Genomic DNA, 21,344 nt, shown 5'->3' on the forward strand with positions numbered 1-21,344 from the left:
CCATTTGGGCGGCCTGGTCCGAGACTTTGTCCCTTCTACAACGCGGCGCCCGCGAGCCTGTAATTGCTCTTGTTAGTTCCCCCGTTGAGAGCTCTAGAGCAGGTCTCTCCAACCTTGGCAACTTTAAGACATGTGGACTTCAACTCCCAGAATTCCTCAGCCAGCAAAGCCAGCAAAACTGGCTGAGGAATTCTGGGAGTTGAAGTCCACAAATCTTAAAGTTGCTAAGGTTGGAGATACCTGTTCTAGATCCCATGTCGTTGCGGTTAATGTGACTAGCACTCTTTGCGCAACAACACCATACTAGGAAAAAGTCCCAAAGGTGCTTTTTTTTCCTCCCAAGAGGCAACTGGACTTTCTGTTTTTTTCTTCCAAGACGTTTTGCTTCTCATCCAAGAAGCTTCTTCAGCTCTGACTGGATGGTGGGGAATGAAAGTCCAGTTGCCTCTTGGAAAAAAACAAGAGGCAGACTACAGGAACCAGAAGAACTACTCAAGTGACCCTGAGGACACAGATAAACCTCCAAGTGCTTCAACAACACTCTAAAACAGTGTTTCCCAATCTTTAAGACATGTGAACTTCAATTCCCAGAATTCCCCAGATGGCTGGGGAATTCTGGGCTGGCTGGGGAATTCTGGGAGTTGAAGTCCACATGTCTTAAAGTTGCCAAGGTTGGGAAATACTGCTCTAAAAGGATGCAAGTAACCAGCTGTCTGCAAGAAATATAAATCCTTTCATTCCCCACCATCCAGTCAGAGCTGAAGAAGCTTCTTGGATGGAGTCCAGTTGCGTCCCGTAAAAGCACCTATGGGACAACCATGACTTGGATGACTGAGAATCTCTACAGAAAGCACCTTTGGGACAACCATGACTTGGATGACTGAGAACTATCTCCATAGACAACTACCAGGAGAAAAGGAAACCAAATGATGGAAGCCAACCAAGAGGAGCAGATTTCACAAAAGCGTTGTCAGGCTGTGCTTTGGCTGGGTTAAAATAATGTTGTGGGAATTTAAAACAATCAAACTTCTCAATAAAACAGGCAGGGATATTCCGAGTGGCTTGGATTTAGAAAGCTCTCCTTCCAAACTGTTGACATAAAGCCACCGCTCAACACGTTAAGAATGAGACGAGGTTTCGAGGACTGGCAAGTTCATTTAGTATAATGGACTTACTGTAGATTTCTGAGATGGAATAACCCTTGAAATAATAGAAAATATTTATAGCTCGGGTTTTAGATTTTGGCTGTGGTTTGCTCTCCCGAGCTTGCCATTTAGTAATTTAATAATAATGATATATTTAATAAATTAGACATATATAAGCTAAAGAGGAATGGGACAAGACACTTCTACAAAACTTTCCTCATGATGTTACCTAGCCTGGTAACGAAACAGATTTAACAGATTAACAGAGTTGGAAGGGACCTTGGCAGGCCATCTAGTCCAACTCCCTGCCCAAGAAGGAGACCCTATATCTGCCTCTACTTAGGATACAAACCCTCTGCCAAAACGAAATACCCTTTTCTGCTGCCCAAAAGAGAATCATTCAAATCCGTTCGAATTAATGTTTAAAAGCACTTTTGATTCATGCGTTATTTGGGGCAAACAGGAGTTAAATGGCGCTGCTGGACATTTAAAGCCCCACGGGCTCAGAATCTGGCCTTCCAAGGGCTGGATGGGAAGAGCCCGCCTCGCGATCCCAAATCGGAAGTTTAAAACCGGGGCTCGACTAGATGTCCTCCTGGGTATCTATCTCTCTATCTCCTCCAACACTACCACCACCACCAGACGTCGCCTGCCATGGCCGCGGTGGCCACGCCCCCTCCTCCCCTTCCACCAATCCCATCCGACTTCAGTGACGCGGCGGGTTGGAGCGTTCCTCTCCTAGCAACCGTCTCCAGAATGCCAGTTGGAAGTCCTCCTTGTGAGAGGCTGGCGCGCGGCAACGGCCCTTCCCTCCCCCCCCTCGCCCTCCTCGGGAAGGCCCTCTCATTGGCCTCCTCCCGGTAAAGCCTCTTTTCCCATTGGCTGCCGCTCCTTTCCTGGTTCCGCCTGGTTTCCGTTCGCCTCAGGGCGAGTTGCAGACGTGGTCGGGATGGGGGTGAGGTGACGGCGGGGGTGCCGGGGAAGCCATGGAGCGGCTTCTGTGCTTCGTCTGGGTCGCGCTCTGGAGCGGCAGTTGCGCTTGGATGCGCGGGGCGCAAGCCAAGACCGTCCACGGCAGCTTCTCCAGCGCCGCGGCTCGCGCTCGGGCGGGCCAGGTGGTGGCTCGCTTCCAATTCCGAGGTAAGAAGTTCGGCGAGAAGAGAAGGAAAAACGGAGTGGGGTTGCGGGGGTGAGCTGTGACAGGCTGGCTCGAGGCGCCGACTCGTGAGGCTGACCCGCGTGGGGTACCTTCCACCCTACGCGTGTTCTTCGTGGAAATACACACACACACACACACACACACACACACACACAACATACATTCTCGGGGAAAAGAGGCGTTTTTTCTGCATCTGCATCTCTCGAGGACGACAGGAAGAGGAGGCTGTGGCCAAATTTGGGGAGCTTTTCATCCCTGTCACATCTCAGACCAACCATCAAGTACAGGTGGTCCTCAACTTTACGACCGCCCAAAAATTTATGGCGCCAAGTGAGAAATTGAAGTAACCCCCCCCCCCCCACGCTGGTTACGTGAACCTGCTTTCCACCATGGACTTTGGTTGGGAGGAGGAGGAGGTCGCAAAAGAGGGTTCGCGTGACGCCGGGACGCTGCAACAACCGTCATAAACGTGAGTCGGTTGTCGAGCATCCGAATTTGTATCCTGTGACCATGGGGATGCTGCAACGGTCGTCGGTGTGAAAAGTGGTCACGAAAAAACGATGCCGGTGTAACTTTGAACGGTCACTAAGCAAACTGTTGTAAGTCGAGGACTACCTGTAAACAATACCCCAGTCAAGAAACTGCCAAAGAGCCATCCCAACCAAAGAATCTCTAAGACTGCCCCCACAGTCTGGCAAGACACAAGAATATAAACTGGCAGCAAACTGCACTCCTTTAGCACTGATGACATTACCTAGTTAGGGTAATAAAACATCTGCAAGAAAACAAGCAAGCTCAGAAAGCACCAAGGACCCCTCATTTCATCCCTGAGCTACAAATATTTTCCTTTATTGTTCCCCTAGACCACTAAGGACTACTAGGCATCCTCATGATTGCAAAAGAAAAGTTTCTTCTGAGTTGAACTATGGTTTCCTTAGTGGCTGTGCGGAAGTGGGCTTTATTGCCTTCCTGAAAAGAGTTTACACATAGTCCTCGACTTATGACAATTCATTTAGTGACCTTTCAAAGTTACAACAGCACTGAAAACAAAGTGACTTATGACCGTTTTTCACACTTATGACCATTGCAGCATCCCCATGGTCATGTGATTTATATTCAAATGCTTGACAACTGCTTCGTATTTATGACAGTTGCAGTGTCCCGGGGTTATGTGGCCATCGTTTCTGACCTTCTGAGTCAATGGAGAAGCCAGATTCACTTGTCAAATTAGTAACCCGGTTGTTAACTGCAGTGATTCGCTTAACAAATGTGGCAAGAAAAGTTGTGAAATGGGACAAAACTCAAACCAATTTCTCACTTGGCAACATAAATTCTGGGCTCAATTGTGGTAATTGTGTAAGTCGAGGACTACCTGTACTTCTGCATTGGGATGTCCTGGTAGTCTATCTCACTTCTATCCTGATCTCTGCTGATTTCCTTTGGGATCAGCCTTGTCCTCCCCAAGGTGCAGCTGGTTGCTGTGTTGCTGATTGCTGTGTTGCTTCCTCATTTGGAGCCTCTAAAACCTCTCTAACTGATCAGACTTCTATAGGCTCCATTTTATTTGCCCTGCTTCAGTTACCAAGTGCCGAATCTCCAGGAATTTAGCAGAACTGGCAAATGTGTTCTTGCCAGGGTGAAGAAATATTTTTGGCGAATAATACTTTTTCTGTGGTATCTACATAAAACATTTTAGCTCAGAGAGAGAAGCACAGTAATTGGTAGGTTGATATTAGGTTTGCGTTTAATACAAGCAGCCACCTTCTTAGTCTAGGGTTAGGGTTGGTTTTGAAAGATTGTGAGCTTTTGAGTACATAAAGTCATCTGTGAGTGCCATTGTGGACACAGGGACTGTGATCTTTCTGCACCTCGTAGTTTCTGCTCCAGTCTTCCATGTGTATACTGCTCAGTATTTTCTAGCAGATGGGTGACCACTATGTCATTCAATCGTGAGCACTTTATGAATTTAGTTCACTATATGAGTTCCTTTTCAAGAAGGAATGCTAAATCCTCAGGCCTTGCCTACCACACGTGACTTCCATGAACTGATTATTTTGGAAGTAACTCACACAAGTGGTTTTTGCCTCTTAAGTGCTGGAATAATGCAGTTCACGTGATCAGAAATATCTCAGTCAGGGGCACTCAGCCATCAGTTTGCATGGCAGTTTTTGATTCTCCTGCACAATTTTTGGCTAGCCTAGTACTGCTGCTCACTGAGTTATTACAGCTGCAAGATAAGAAAGTTAAACTCTCCCAAGCAGAGAAGAAACACTTAACAAGTACTGGCCTGGAAGCCAGAAGCAGCAAGTAGTTCTGAGCAAGTCAGCAGTGTGACAGAATATGGACCAAGCCTTCCATCCTCTTCTGTCCTGATAGGGGCATCTAGTGAAGTTCCAGAGGAAGAAAGGCTTGTTGGCACCCAGCATTAAGTAAAACTGTCAGCTGTCACCTTGAGCTTGCTGTGCTTCGCTATTCTGTGGTGAAAGACTACCATGAACTGTGGGGAGGGAAGTTGCTTGGGAAAGCAAAAGAAGAGACTATACCTGCTAAAGAAGTGCAGAGACGCTACCCCAAAGTCACCCAGCTGGAAGAAGGAGGGATGCGCTTGGATGACCTTTATGAAAGTCTCTTGCATGGACTTGATTGGTTACAGTCTGGTCGGCAGCGAGGTTCAGTTGCAGGGGGGTGGGAGTAGAAGTTAGGGATTTTGGCACACAATTCTCAGTTCTGGCTATGCAATATGCTCGACCTCTAATAAAACTATACCTTTCTCAACAAATGGAGCCAAGGATCATTTCTATTTAGAGGTTGTGGCCAGTCTGACAAGCATGAGCAGCAACAATAAGAAAAAGATCTAATTGTGCCTTTTCTGGTAACCAGAGATTGGTATTTTTTTTTTTTTTTGTGACAAATTGTTTGGCTTGTAAAGTAAGTATAAAGTAAAATTAGTGGGGGACCCATGTCAATATTTTCTGGTCGTTTTTCCTTAGGGAGAAATCCTGGAAGTGAGAATTGTTGCTTTGGTTCTATACTTGCAGACATTCCTGCTGTGATTTGATTGATCCACTTGCTCACTAAATATTTTTCCCAGGCAGATAATGGAGAACAGGAAGGCTATTAACCCTGACTGACATTTCAGAAAAGGAAAGCTGGGAAGCTAGTTGTTCAGGTTTATAGAAATTACGTACAGAGCCCCATCAAAGTGGTCGTGCTTGTTGATGATCTCTGATGAGAGCAGGATGGGGTAATGCAACCATCCTCACTCTCCTTGACCTCGGTAGCTTTCAGTACCATTGACCATGGTATCCTTTTAGGCTGGCTGCAGGGACTGGGGCTGTGCTGGTTCAATTCCTTTCTCCATGGTCAGTCCCAATCACTATTGAAAGGGAGTGAAAGATCCAGCCCTCCGCCACTATGTTGTAGTGTGCTGCAGGTCTCAATATTCTCTTCACTCCTTTCCAATATCTATATGAAACCGCTAGGCAAGATCATCTGTCACCACAGGTTAAGATATCTACTGTATGCCAATGACACCAACTCGGTATCTCTCCACCCTTGGTGACCCAAGTGATGCTGTGGCTATCCTCTTGTGGTGCCTGATGGCAGTGGGGTCCTGGATGGGGGACAACAGGCTTCTACTTAGCCCTGGCAAGACTGAATGGCTTTGGGTACACAGGGCTCGGGAATTCTGTCATCTTTTATTCTGGATGGGGTAACACTGGGGTAGCATTGCCCCAGAAAGATCCAGTCCGCAGCTTGGAGGTTCCCCTAGACCTGTGATGGCGAACCTATGGCACGGGTGCCACAGGTGGCACGCGGAGCCATATCTGAGGGCACACGAGCATTGCCCTAGCTCAGCTCCAGCACACATGTACCCACCGGCCAGCTGATTTTCGGGCCTTCCGGGCCCATCAGAAGTCGGGAAATGGGCTGTTTCCAGCCTCCGGAGGGCCTCCGGGGGAGGTGAGGAAGGCCGTTTTTGCCCTTCCCAGGCTCCTAGAAAGCCTCTGGAGGCTGGGGAGAGTGAAAAACGGGCCCACCTTGCCATCCGTGCCAAAAGTGAGGGGAGCGCGGGGGGAGCACACAAATGTGCGCGGGAGGGCGGGACACGGGTGGGCATTGAATTATGGGTGTGGGCACACATGCGCACGATCCCCCCTGCTCTCCCCCCACTTTTGGCACGCGACAGCAAAAAGGTTAGCCATCACTGCCCTAGACTCACAACTCCTGCTTGAGGAGCAGGGGGCAGTCGCAACTAGGAAAGCCTTGGCACAACTTTGTGTTGCACACTAGTTGCAGCCTTTCTTGCATCAGGATTCCATGTGCTCAGTTGTTCAGTCCCTAATCATCTCACGGTTGGACTGCTGTAATGCGTTTTATATGGGAGGGTATCCTTGAGAAACATACAGAGGCTTAAACTGGTGCAAAGTGTGGCAGTACAGGCAGTTTTAGGTGCCCCAAGAATGGCCCTTGTATCACCACTGCTCCTCAAGCTATATTGGTTGCTACTCTGCTTCCGGGTACAATTCAAGGTGTTGGTGATCACCTTTAAAGCCCTTGGCATGGGTCAAAGTTTCTTGAGGGACCATCTCATCCAACTGGGATTGGCCCATCCTACTCATGCTGGCAGAAAAGGCAAATTTCAAATCCCATCAGCCCAATTATTCCAGCTGGCAGGGTCCAGGAGGAAAGCCTTCTCTGCTGTTGCTCCTGCCCTCTGGAATATCTTTAATTTGTTTTAATGAAGATACATTTTTATGACTGTAAGCCGCCCAGAGTTACCTTTGGTATGATGGGCAGCCAATACATTTTAGAAAGGAAAGGAAAGGAAAGGAAAAGAAGGAAGAGAAAGAAAGTAAGTGAGAGAGAGAGAGAACAAAACTTCTAGACCAGTACTAATTATTTTATAGATAATTGTTTTTTATTACATGTCATAAATATGTATAAATTGTATCTTGAAATGCAAAAGCTATTGCAGCTGTATAAGCCCTAAACCCAGTTTAAGTATCTGGTTGACTTTGGCATGGTCAGGCATGGAAGGTATAGCCTGAGTTGAAAGCATCCAGAAGAAGACAGTAACAACAGACCTCTGTTCTATTGCCAAGAAAACAACATGGAGATGTCTCTGAAATTAGAAATTCAAATATAACTTGATTTTATCTAACTCTTAAAGAAAATATTGGGAGAGAGGTTTGTAAATTAGCCACCTAACTTTCCTGCTTAAGGTCATCTGGTGAGGTGGAATTTAAATTGAAACGGGTGATTTCCCCCCCAGATTTTCAAGTTTTCTTAGAATAGGACAAGGAGATGTAGAAACCATTCCCTTTTCTAAGATTAAAATCTTATCCAACCTTCAAAACTACCAACATTGCCTTGAAAACCATGAAAAATATTCCAAAATTGCCCCAAATATGGCTTGAGAGAGGCAGGTCAATGTTGGCGACAAGATCTTGGAATGTAGATACAGTGTCCAAATGTCTTTTTTATTTCAGAAAACTGTCCTTTATTAGAAAATGCATTTTGTACAGTTTTTCTGCTGTTCAATTTTCTTTTGTAAACCAAAATTATTAAAAAAAATAAACAATTACCTACAAACCTCTTTTAGGTTTTCCCCTTTCTCCAATTTGCTTTTTCTAAGGAAATATGGTCACCATAAGTACAATATGGGGAGGGGGGGCACATGTGATGGGCTTGATCTTTCTGTCTCAAGTTCTGTCCTCCTCTGCTTTATGGTATATAATTGCAATAGGCCCAAGTTTAGTCTTTCTCAGAGATGTTGGAAAACACTTGTTCCGATCATCCCTTGGCTCTTCAAAATGAAAGTTATTTCTGATTCTGAAAAGCTATATAAGCATATGGTACATATGGCAGAGGGGGAAATTCAATTCACTGGATTTTTGACACCTTTCAGCATAGACAGAGTTTTAAAGAATGATCATGCTACGCAAATAATAAATGCAAGTGGTAAATATGCAATAGAACATACCTCTTATCAGCATTAAACTGCCTTGTAGGGAATGTTTCTCTCTTGCTAATGTTTCTATCTGTATAACAGAATTTGACTTCTTTTTAAATATCAAGGTGATTGTGCTCTTCTGTATGTCAGAATCAACAACGTGGCAACTGCTGTTGGAAAAGAAGCAAAGCTTCATCTCTTTCAAGCTCAGGAATGGCTAAAGCTTCAAGAAAGCCAGCAGGATTACAGCTGTAAAGAAAAACTGGCTAAAGCTCAGCTGATAAGTGAGTCTGTGCGCAGGTGTCATTAATGTATTGAGCCATTATATAGCCTGTTTATACTCATTGGCTGATCATAGATTAATCCTTAGTAAAGCATTTAGAGGCCGTTAAAGTACTTTGATATTGGCACCAGAAGGCATAGTAAATTGCAAGTTTAAGGCACATTGACTTCTAGCTATATTAGTTATGAAATCTTTCTACAATCACCTGTTCTGCTTCCTTACATATTAACTTCTTTATACCTACATTTCGCTTTTCATCATTCAGTTCTAGCCTATTTTGATTTCACAGATTACATGTGTTACACATGGTGTATCACAAGTGAATGCTCTGTATTTGATTCTAAATGTGGTCCTTTTTTTCATCTAGATAATAGAGGATTGTTATACCCTGCTTATCCCCAGCATGGCCATTTTTGTTTTGGAAATTCCAATAAAATTCATCAGAGTCAAGTTTGTAATTGTTGACAAAACACAGCACCTAGGATAAGTTCATAGAAGGGAGAAGTTTCTAATCTGTTAACGCTCGCAATCAAAGCAAATGTTAATATTTACTCTTCCCTTTTGGATTCAATACAAAACTTAATATCATAATGCCAACTAGTGTAGATTAATCAGGTATTAAGTCAGGTCTAACACTTGGAGACTTAGCATCTCAACCTGTCTTTGCAGCCAGTCCAAAGCTCTCCCCTCTAGACTTTTAACCACAACAAATATTAGAATGCAAAAAGCTGCATCAGAGTTAGGCAGTTTTGGATGGGCCAGAGGCTATTCTTGGACTTCCAGAGGTAGGGGGAGATGCAGAAGGCTGTCCCACTATTGCTGTGAAATCATGAGAAGGGGCCAAGTCTTTTGCCCCTTTCTGCCATTTTGTTTAGGGCAGGAAGATTTGAGAGGTGAGCCACTCCCACCTCAGGCAAACAATTGTTCTCAATCGTGCAACTGATAATCTTCCATTTTGCCACATTTTTTTAAATGATCATATTTGCTTCTGCTTCTACGTTTTCTCAGTGAATTGAAGAGAAAATTGTTACCCATACAGCTGACTTAAAAGCAATTTTTACAAACCATTCAATGATGCAATTGACTATTTTTCCATATTGCAAGTGTTAATATTTAAACCTATAATTATGGTAGCATAAAATAAGAAAATGATGTCTAGTTTTTTTTAAAGCATGAAAAGAGCCCCTTTGTTTCCTTGTTCAATTAAAGAAAATGAAACTAGGAAATCAGATTACCAAGGCTAATATCAATGCTTGTGGACCACAAATATTTTATAATTAATAAATCCTCAAATAGTTTATTTCATAGTGGTCATAATCAGAATCATTCTTAATTGTTATACTAATCAAAATAAAATGTTAATAGTAATGCACCACCAATACCCATAGTTAATTATACACTGACATTGGCAGATTTTTAAAAGTGCCACATCTTGGCTATTTTATATGTACTTCCTTCCCAAATTACTTTCAAAATGTATAAACTGGCTTTTGGTCTGTTTAGAATAAGTTATAGGGATATTTAATCACATTTTGTAACTTAACAAGCAGCTTTATACTGAGCTAGAGCTGGCTCAGTATTGTTTGCATAGATAACTCCTCCCGCATTTTAGGCTGTTGTTTTTTCTAACCTGACATAAAGAAGTCAGGGATTCAAGGTGGATTTTTCTTCAGGCAAAGTCTTTACCATGCCCCTGAATCATTGAAGTATTTTTTTTCTAATTAAATAACATTTTACTATAATTGACTATTCATTATCATTTTCATAATTAAGTGCATTTAATTTCTTCTTTGGCCTAAAGGTGGTTAACTGGGAATGATTTTTGCCCTATGATATGTAATGAGTTGGTATGTCTTTAAATATAGTATATTTCCATTTACATTATAAACATACTCTGCAAAAATACATTCTATTGGTATATACCACTATATTCTAGCATATATATTGGCATATGTACTTTCAGCAATAAGAATGTGCCCCTTAGCCATAATCAAACATGAAAAATTTCTTGCTAGAAATTTCTTATCATTAAAAGCTTCCTGGAGATAGTGACTTTAATGTATTTTTTTAAAGTGAACATGAACTACACCGAACAAAATATAACGGTATCCCAGGTCCCTTATCCAGATACGTGGTATGTATTTTATGTCGACAAGTTTACCTGTGCGGAGACATATGAAGACTCTGAATCTGAGGATGTTCAATTTGAAATGGTGCTACTAAATCCAGATACAGAACGGAATCCATTAGATCACTTTAGTGCAGGGGAATCAGGTAAGGTATTTTTCTTGATATGGAGTGGGCTTTGTGGGAAATAGAATGAAGATGTGATCAATTTAATGGAAGTACATTTTTGGAGAAGAAGCATTTCTCCAAATCTATGAAAGATTATTCATTTAATACTAAGTTAAAATAGGTTGATTGCTTTAACTAGACTTTAGGGATCATAAAGTTCTTCCCTCTTCCATTTTTCTTGTACAGATAACAGGCAAATAATCCAAAATATCTGACTTTTTACTTTGGAAATAAATGTAATTTTTATCCTTATATTTTCTTAAATACAGGTATGGTACAGTGCCATACCTGTATGTTTCTTTAAGCTGTGTTGAATGAATTGAGAAAATAATAGTGCAAGCTTGGATAGTCAAACATTTAAGCCTTGGGGTTTAACAGCTATCTTCAGTAGCCTTTTGGATTCAATTCCAGAAAGAAATACATACTTTTTCTTTTTTTCTTTTTCTTTTCTTTTTTTTTTTTTTGATTTATATGCCGCCCTTCTCCGGAGACTCAGGGCGGCTTACAATGCGTTAAGCAATAGCCTTCATACTTTTGTAATATTTATACAAAGTCAGTTTATTGCCCCCACAAACTGGGTCCTCAATTTACCTACCTTAGAAAGGATGGAAGGCTGAGTCAACCTTGAGCCTGGGGAGAGTCGAACTTGCAGTAATTGCAGGCAGCTGAATGTTAATAACAGGCTATTAGTCTGCTGCGCCACTTGATTGCAAAACAAACAAGAAACTTATCTGCAATTTTTTAAAGCCTTTATGTCTTTTTTTTTTGCATCATGTGACTGTCTTCCCATAGCAACTTAATGAATAAAGAAAAGAATATGAATTATAGAACCTACAATTTACGGTATTAGTTTGGTTTACCTCACAAAGTATTGTAAGGTAAAGTTGCAGTTTACATGGGAGCACTTTATGGAGCACCCACCAGTTTTAAGTATTGCAGCAGTGACATCTAGTGGTAAGACAAAACACCTCACTCTTAGCTGCTGCTTTTGCAAAGACTGCCATAGTTGCCATATTTAGTCTCAAAAACAATCCTGAAGATAGTGATTCTTCAAAAAAAGGATGATTAGGCAGAAAAAAGTTACATAACCAAACAGATTATATTTTGAAATCAAAAGTGAAACTGAGTTTCCTTGTTTCATATAATTCCCAATCCCTATTATAGCATTTCTCAATCTAAACGCAATTTAAGCTGTGTGAACTTCAACTCCCAGAATTCCCCAGCATGCATGATATGGAATCACCCTATCACATGTCTTCATCTCTGCTAGCATTATATCTCCTCTGCTGGTGGTCCTTTAAAGACCTAATGAACCTCTCAAGGTCCCATCACGAAGGGCCTTTTCTGTAGCAGAACTTGTTTCTGGAATGCTCCCTTCATCTTTTAGCCCAAAATGAAACAGGTTATTTCCCCAGACTTTTCAGACTTCTTAAACTTCAAATCAGCTGCTGTTCTCCATTGTTACTAAGCTGTAGTCAAATGTGTTTTAATTGGAAGTTGATCTGGGAATTGTCAGGTTATTCATTAGACAGAAGGCATGAAAGCAAGGTTTATAAGAAACAAGGCATTCATTGTCAAAGAAATGAATGAACATTGTTTTTTTCTGTTCACAGGCTTACATGAGTTCTTCTTTCTACTTGTCCTGGGTTATTTTGTTGCTGCCTGCATTTACGCTCAGTCCTTGTGGCAAACAATTAAGAAAGGGGGACCTATGCACACAGTGCTCAAAGTGCTGTCTGTAGTTTTGCTCCTGCAAGCAGCTTCAGCTCTTGCAAACTATCTGCATTTTTCAAGGTAAATTCAGATCCCACGGAAGGGACTTCAGCTGAATTCCTATAAACTGTTGCTCTTATCTGCTGTCTTAGGCTTCCAGCAGCAACTTTTACTAACAAGAATTTCTTTCCCAGCTTTCCCAGCTAGCTTTGCTCTTAAGGCCTGAACCTCAAATGATTCCTTTGAAAAATCCTAGGCTGCGCTGCTTAGGCCTAAACTTTCTTTCTGCTCCAGCATACAGAGGCAATTAGCCTAAGTTATTGTACAGTATTTATTTGAAAAATATGTATTTATTTTGGAAAATGTATATAGCTGCTTACTCACAGCAACTCTAGGCAGCTTACAGAAAATAAAAATAATGTAGAATGAAAATAATAATATAACACACACACAATAATCGTGCAACAACACCAGCAGAACTGCAAAAAACTGCACTACTTGGAACATCATATACTGTATTTTAAGAAGATACTTGGGTGATACCTAGGACGCTGGCACCAACCCGAACCAACCATTAGTACCAGTCAATCGTATTTGTGACACATTTTTAAATGTTCAGTTGACTGAGTTTCATGTTTAATGAATAAAAGATAATAATATAATACACACACCCTCAGCAACACACACTCATATCAACCATTTAACTGATTCCATCCCACTCTGGGTTCTCCAGGCCCATTGGCAAAACCATCTCTTCAAGGCTTTCCGAGAGAGCATCAGAATAGGGCCCATTATAATTTCTGGAAGGATGATGTTCCAGAGGGAGGGAGCCACCACAGAGAAGGCCCTTCTTCTTGGATCCTGCCAGATGTATCTGAGTAATCTCAGAAGGCACCACTCATTGCAGAGTGCATGGATTACTTGGGGTTATACTGTGGATTCTCACAGTGGTATAGAAGCCATTCAGATGTATGCAGGTAATTTGTACTTCTGAGCAGACCAGGCTTCTATTATACTGAATCTCTTACTCCAATTTGCTGGGGAAAACATCACTCTAAGGGGATGCTTATTCAGTGGCTTCTAATTTTAACAAACTGGTTTCACAGAGCATTAGGACAAAGAATCAGGTTGCTGATTGTTGTTTCCTGATATTAAACCCACAGAATTGTTTTGTGGTTTGCCCGTAATCTTCTTTTCTTGTGGCTGCACATTCCTACTTCAGTTTCTTTTCAAATTCACTTCTTTAATCTTAAATAGAGTTTCTTACAGTGGGTTCCTTGAAATAATGCGAATACATTACAAACCAGGGTTGGAATGCATTCTAGATTTCTTTTAATATTTGGGGGAGGGTTTTTAACACAGTAAATGTAAACTAACTATATGTAAATTTACATGTAAACTAACATCTATGAATGAAGGAATAAAGAGGGAGTCTGGTTAAGATAAAAAGGAGCCGAGTGCAGAAGTTTCTCAATAGCAATTGCAGTGGCCAAATTATATTCCAGTGTAAGGCACCTTATATGTGCTGTTTATAATCCAATATCTATTTCTTTTGCTATTGATTAACATTAAATGTTTTGCAAATAACGTGTGTATATGTGTGTGTGTGTGCACATATGGATGGATGGATGTGTGTGTATGTGTATCCAGAAAGATTGTAATTATTGTGTAGGCCCTTTGCATTTGAAGGAGAAAATGTGCTTCTGAGCATGGAAGTAAGACCTGCTGCCAACTCCTGAGAGCAGCTACGTCTGTCCCAGCATTGTATAGCCTGGGGTGTCAAACTCTATTTCATTGAGAGCCGCATCAGGGTTGTGTTTGATCTCCTGAGGGGGGGTGTGGCCAGCTCTGACACGTCATGTCAGAGGTGCTTGTATTGGCCCAAGTGCTCACGGCCCTCCTGAGCTCCCGTTTTTGCTGGCAGAGGGCATCACAGGCTGGTCCTTCACTGTTTCCAGGGCAGCCCCGCGGCCAGATCTAAGCACCCCACAGGCCAGATCCGGCCCATGGGCCTTGAGTTTGACATCCCTGGTATAGTCCCTTTCATTGCTACTTCACATCCTAAGAAAAGCCTTGTTTGGCTCATAAAGTAGCAGACTCAGACTTTCACCTTGTAATCTGAAGTGGTACACAACTCTAATATTGTGTGTGAAGCATTGGACTTTTTAACAGAATGAGCTTTTGAAAATTATTTTCTTTTGTTTACATTAGTTATTCAACAAATGGAGTAGGATTGCCTTTTATGGGGAGCCTTGCAGAATGTAAGTACATCTTTTCTAAGTTGAGTATTTGGGTATATCATGAAATATTGTTTAATATCTTTTTAATTATTGTATGTGTTATTTGAAGTGTGCTAATGCCCTATACTTCCACATACTGCCTGGGGCTGGTAGGATCCCACCAGCCAATACACAGGGCAGGGCTTTGTTCATTGTGTCTAGCAATGTATTTGATTATTTCAAAAGATGCTTAACAGTGTAATCATACACTTGTCTGCCCAAATCTGAACATGCTCTCAGAGTAAATAGGAGATTAAACTAAATAGTTAGCAGCAAATTAAAATGCTCCACATTGGACAGCATAGCTGGAAAATTGAGAGGTTGGGGAGCATGTTATTGTTTATTCGCATCATTTGGGGAGCCCTCGGCCTCTTATTTAACGTAGAAATAAGGGGAAATTTTCTGACAGTGAGAATAATCAACCAATGGAACAGTTTGCCTTCAGAAGTTGTAGGAGCTTCATCACTGGAGGCTTTCAAGAAGAGACTGGACTGCCATCTGTCAGAAATGGTGTAGGGTCTCCTGCTTGGGCAGGGGGTTGGACTAGATTTATTTATTTATTTATTATTAATTTTATTTCTATACCGCCCTTCTCCCGAAGGACTCAGGGTGGTGTACAGCCTGATTAAAAGCACAAAGACAGACAAAATTTAAAAATAATTAAAATTATTAAATAATTGGCTCAATTATAAAAAACCCAAATTTAAAATCCCACATTTAAAACCAATTAAAATCTTTACATTGATAGCCCGGCCTGGCGGAACAACAAGGTTTTGAGGGCACAGCGAAATACATGGAGATCAAAGATCTTACGCATTTCTGGGGGCAGTTCATTCCAAAGGGCAGGGGCTCCCACAGAGAAGGCCCTCCCCTTGGGTGTCGCCAGCCGACATAATTTGGCCGATGGCACCCTGAAGAGACCCTCTCTGTGGGAACGGACTGGCCGGTGGGAGGCTACTGGTGGCAGATGACCTTCAAGGTCCCTTCCAACTCTGTTAATCTGTTAATCTTAAAGACATTGTTAACCATCAAAAGATGACTTGTTCTGCTGCAAAAGTTGAAAATGTCTTGCCACATTTTTGGAGAAGTGACTGAAAGTAAAAATCATTCCTAATGAGGCCAAAATTGATCTCAATATAGCAAGAGTGAGTGTGAATGGTAACCATTCAGCTGTTCACCCAAAGGAATGGCTACCCCAAAGGACCTGTATGAAGGGCAGAAGCTTCCCCTAGAAACATTTTGCAGAACTAAGGCTTTCTATGTGCCAGGTATCCCTAATGCCATCATGAGTAATTTAACTGTGTAACTTTTTTTGACCTTTCCCTTAGTGTGTGACATAATCTCTCAGGTGCAGATGTTGTACCTGCTACTGAGTCTTTGCATGGGATGGGCAATTGGTAGAATGAAGAAATCTCAGAGCAAACCTCTGCAGTGGGATTCCAGTCCAGCATCCACTGCCATTGCCATAACTGCTGTTGTGACACAGGTCTGTAGTGGGATGGTTTTGTGGTTTGTTTGTTTTTTTGTCTTTAGTGAAGAAGGGATTAGTGGCTAATAATTCTAGAACATTAATAAGATGTAATCTTGAAAATGATGTTACCCAAATAGAACAGCCTAGTGATTATTTGGGAAGATAGATAATGAAATCAAGCTGGACAGGTTCTGCACCTGATTTTAGCATAATTGGATGATGCTGCCGAAGCCATAGCCTCCAAAAGAGAGCCAGATCAGTGTAGTGCCCCAGGATAGAAATTGGGAAACCTGAGTTCGAGTCCTGTCTCAGGCACAAAAAACTGAAGGTGTTTACGGTGACCTTGAGCCAATCCCTCTTTCTCAACCCTAGGAAAAAGAAGGAATGGGAACCACTTGCGAAATCTTGGCACAACTACAAGGACTTGTCCAAGGGGTAAAAATTGGGTCCAGGTCCCCTTCTCCAAAAATAGCCTCTCTAAAAGGATTAGTCCAGAATATTTTGTTACACTTTTTCCAAATCTATAATTTTTTTCTATTCAGTAATTATTTTGAAGTTTTACTTTTTTTCCAATCTGAGGTAGTCATTACTAATAATGTGGATCCATCAACAGACTGACTTTAAAAATAAAAGACAAGGATGACACAGAATATTACTTGATATCAAATAAATTTTATGAGTGGTTAGAGATAAGAGGTAGAAATTAGATGAAGAAAAATTATTGCTACGTATGAATTAAAGATAAAGATGGTTTATAACTATAAATATGCCAATATATTTAACAGAATTATAAATAAGCCGATATAAAAAGAAGTTTAGCCAAAATTATTCTGTTACATTATTACTATTGTTACCAATATATGTGTTAATATTTTTTACTGCCTTTTCTTTGTTTTTCTGTTGTAAATTATATACCTTGACAATACACTGTATTCAAAATGTTTACGAATAAAAAAAAAAATGTGGATCCATCGTGCTTGTATTTTCTGAACAAAGTTTTTTCTTCAAGCATCATTTTTATTCTTAGTATATGGCTTGTTCTGTTGCAGAGCATTCTGCTTATTTGGGAGCAGCTTGAGGATACCAATCACCATAGTTACCATTCACACCAAAGTTTAGCCGGTACACTTCTCCTTGGTTTAAGAATTTGTCTAGCTGTGTTGTTAGGATGCGGACTTTACCAGATTATCCGAATTGAGAGGAGTACTCTAAAAAGAGAATTCTATATTACTTTCACAAAGGTATGTGCGTTACATGAAAACCCGATGTATTCTTTTAAAAAAACCCATTGAAACTCTTTTGAAGAAAATATAAAGAAGTTTAATTATATTTATTCAGAAGTAAGTCAGGATGTTTGTAATGAGGCTCCTTTGTGTGTATATGTGTAAATAAAAAAGTTTTGAATTGCTCAGGAAAGATTTTTTTAAGGTTTACTTCCATTAGTATCCTTACCGCTTTCTGTTTCATGATTTAGAATAGTTAATTCTTTTAAAAAAGAGTTTTGACAGCAGGAAAATGTCTCACGGGGGGGGGGGGGGTGTCCATAAACCATGAGTGTTACCAGATATCCATAGCTGATATCCATATGTGTCTTCTCTCTTTCAGGGATGTATTCTATGGTTTTTATGTCATCCAACTCTTGTGACTATATCTCTAATGTTTAGAGATTATCAGCGAGAAAAGGTTGGTATATGCAACATATTAGGGGTGTTTTTCAGAACTGAGAATCACTGACATGAAGGATGCTCCTTTCTGATGATAAAGCCCACACTTTTTAATTTAGCTATCTTTTGCTAGACCTTAAATCGTATAGTTTCCCTAAAAGTCCTTGTTCTTGCTGCATGCATTTCACTAAGCTGGCCTTAAGAGCAAGTTAGGATTGCAATCTGGCTATTCCCCCTTGCATTTATTCTGCGTTTAGTTAAGCCAGACACAGGGTTGTCCTGAGAAAAGTGATTGTTTGAGTTGACTGTAAAAAGAAGGGCAAATTGTGCTGCAAAGAAGCTCAAAATGGCTTCCTGGCATGCTTTTTGTGGCCTGCTAAAATTTCCCCCCACTCCAGTGGGAGGAAAAAACAAGGGGTTGTTTTGCACTTGGGGATTTGGAAAGTTTTGAATGGAAAAAGAGATGATCAAAGGCACCTGTGTCACTCCGTAAAACTCCTCAGCTGCCTCCCCCAAATAGAAGCTGGACCTGCCCATTTTTGAAGTACATCCTCAATCTTCCTTGTAAAGCCTGGCTCAGTCCAATGGAAATTGAACTCCCCCTCCCTTCCCCCCCCCCCCCCCCCCCCCCCGTCCACCCACAGGCTGTAGCTTTGGGAAATCAGGGGCAGGAACATGAATCTGGCCCTGACAATTGAAGTACAAAAGGAAAGAATGAAGATTGTTCCAAATAAAAGCTTTCTGAGCAAACCAAAGTTCATTGGGGAAATCAGATGTAAAGAACATTTTCTGAAATCATTGGGTTAAATCCAAACTAAGCCGTATTTTAGTGCTGTGGGGATGAAGTAGTAGAACCACAATTCCGTGGCCAGTTTCAAGTCATAAAATGGTGCATTTAAATTTTTGTCGTCGAGTTTTGATGTGGGAACCCAATCCAAGCCCTGTATTTTGCAAATCATTGCTAGAAAATAACAGTGGCTTAACATAGAATAAGCCTCCCATAGCTTATTCAACAAACCATGTTTCTGTGTAGTGTCTGGAACGATATCACTTCTGATATTATGAATTAGAGACACTTCGTAGAATATCTGAAGTTGTGATTTTTTCATCATGCGAGCCGAGTTTGGTTTCATGCAGTGGTAAAATGAAACGTCAGCTTTCTGGACCCCAGTGCTACAGATTTTGCATACACTAGAGCAGAATCTCTGGCAGTTTGCATAATTTGTGTAATGACATCCTCAATTAAACAATGTAAATGACACCTTGCTGCGAATGGTGTGCTCTTTGATTTTTCCATGCCTTTGGGAATACCAGATCTCCATCCCCTGCAATTAATTAGTTAAAACACAATTTCATTGTACCTCCCCACTCTCCTCCTCCCCTCCGTCTCCGAGTGAAACTTTCAACTTGCAAGGTGTGAAAGGAAAAAAAAATGTTATCCTTGCCATATGCTATTCTTTCATTGACTGTGTCTAAAGAGATCTTCCACCCCTTTGTACATCTAAGAAATTTCACACGAGTTGTATGTTCATTGTACAAAGCATATTCTGTCTCACTCACTTTTTGTTATTGTTCCCTCTTAGATTATTACCATGGGTGTCATTCTCTGCCAGCTGTTTTCCATGGTCCTTCTGTACCGGCTCTTTGTTTCCCATAGTCTTTACTGGGAAGTGTCCTCTCTCTCTTCAGTGACATTGCCTCTAACAGTAGCATCTGGACATAAAAGTCGGCATCACTTCTGAGATTCCCTTTGGATATTTCTTGGCAACGGTGCAATAAAGATTTGGAAATGGAGCAGCTATTTTCAGCAGTAAACTCAGCTCAAGAATAGCTCAATAATTAGAAGACAGCATTTTTCTCTCGCTGGATCACCACAAATGCAGAAGTGATTGGAATGTATCAAAAATAGTGATGAGCAACCTTCTTCTTCCTTTTTTTTTTTTTTTTTTTTTTTGCTATTGGGATAAAGACCACGTGATTTTAGTCACGTTTTCACTCCAAATCTGCCTCATTTGCATTAAAAGTTCAAATTTTGATAATGATAAATTTAAACTAATTGGATGGAAGAGTTCGGCAGTTCAGATAATGCATATCTTGTTTAAGGTGGCTTTAAGACAAAAAACTTATGCCGAAGTTTAATAGGACTTAAACTGTAATAGGTCCATAAAAACAGTGTATAATGTTTACAGTGAACAATAGTTCTCATTATCACTTTCTTGCCTTGAGGCTTGGATGTAGTTCAGTTTTTAGCTTGATTGCCAGTTGTGTTTTAATTCTGTGTTTGACATTTTACAAGAGCAGAAGGGTGATTAACTAACTCTTTAAGTTAAAAAAATAACACAAAACCCACAGCCGCATGGTTGTAAAAGGAGCAGGTTTATGCCTCCTAAACAGAGGAGAGAAAAAATCAAAATGTGCTAATGCAGTACTACAGTTTTAATCCTGAGAGAATTTGGTGAGGATTCAGTCATAATTAAGCCATAGCTGCAGATTAAATTAATAGAAGCATTTCAGATGTTAGTTTCAGTCATCAACTACCCATGAATTCCTGCCCAAGGATACTTAATCAGGATTAAATTTTCTCTGAATAATTGAAAAACAAAATACTCATTGGATTTGCTGTAATTCAAGTTGGCGTTTGTGTTCTGAGCGGTTGCCATTTTTCCAGCCATTGTAACAGAGCAGCACTTGTCAGTGGTACATTTAGGCTGTTGCAGTAAATGCAGACTTTAATTGAAGTGCCTATTTATTGCTCCAAATTAAAATCCTATGAACAGTATCTCCTGTACAGTATGAATGTTCCTGTTAAGTAACTGATTTATTTCAAGGCTAATGCCTTTTTTCAAAATATGCTTGTAATTGTGACCTACAAGAAATTTTAAGCCCCCCTTTTTAAACTATAATTCCGTTTGTTCATCTTTGCTCTGAGTTGTACCCACAAGACTGCCGCATTTTACTGTCTTTGGGGAAATGGATCACTCTGTGACGTTCTCTTCTTCCTGCCCTTTCTGGTGGATTCAATGGCCAAAGAAAAGGAGGACATAAGAATATTGTGGTATCCCTTATCCAGTCTTCCTACTTCTCCGTCTTCATACCAGGACTATCAGAAACAGGAATGCAGCTATCACAGACGTAGCTTGCGCAAGGGGGGGGGGGGAGTTGTTCAAGAAAGCCCCAGGCTACAAATCCGAAATTGTGCAAACTTGAACATAATTTTAGGAATGTGTTCTTGAAAATCAAAGACAGTCTAGTCTTCAAAAGTGCTGCTTCAGCACAATTCCTAGTAAAGCTAGGAGTTCTAGTTAGAGAACAGGAGATCTTCCGGTATTTGATTTCCACTTTTGGAATTTGTAGGTCAGTGTTTCTCAACCTTAGCAAC

The 21,344-nt window shown here is 41.0% G+C and overlaps 1 protein-coding gene across 1 annotated transcript; it reads left to right on the top strand.

The window, feature by feature from the left end:
- The first annotated feature begins 2,105 nt into the window (after nt 1-2,105).
- GPR180 (G protein-coupled receptor 180) lies at nt 2,106-19,873 on the top strand. The gene is made up of 9 exons (XM_070943308.1): nt 2,106-2,285; nt 8,386-8,544; nt 10,617-10,817; nt 12,452-12,632; nt 14,763-14,812; nt 16,159-16,316; nt 17,351-17,542; nt 17,907-17,984; nt 19,549-19,873. Exons 1-9 carry the CDS (start codon nt 2,132-2,134, stop codon nt 19,705-19,707), a joined length of 1,332 nt encoding a protein of 443 aa, XP_070799409.1. The 5' UTR covers nt 2,106-2,131; the 3' UTR covers nt 19,708-19,873.
- The last annotated feature ends 1,471 nt before the right edge of the window (nt 19,874-21,344 follow it).

This window comes from Pituophis catenifer, unplaced genomic scaffold, assembly GCF_029215685.1.
Source record: "Pituophis catenifer annectens isolate HBS135680 unplaced genomic scaffold, rPitCat1.0.hap2 SCAF_4, whole genome shotgun sequence".
Lineage (NCBI taxonomy): Eukaryota > Metazoa > Chordata > Lepidosauria > Squamata > Colubridae > Pituophis > Pituophis catenifer.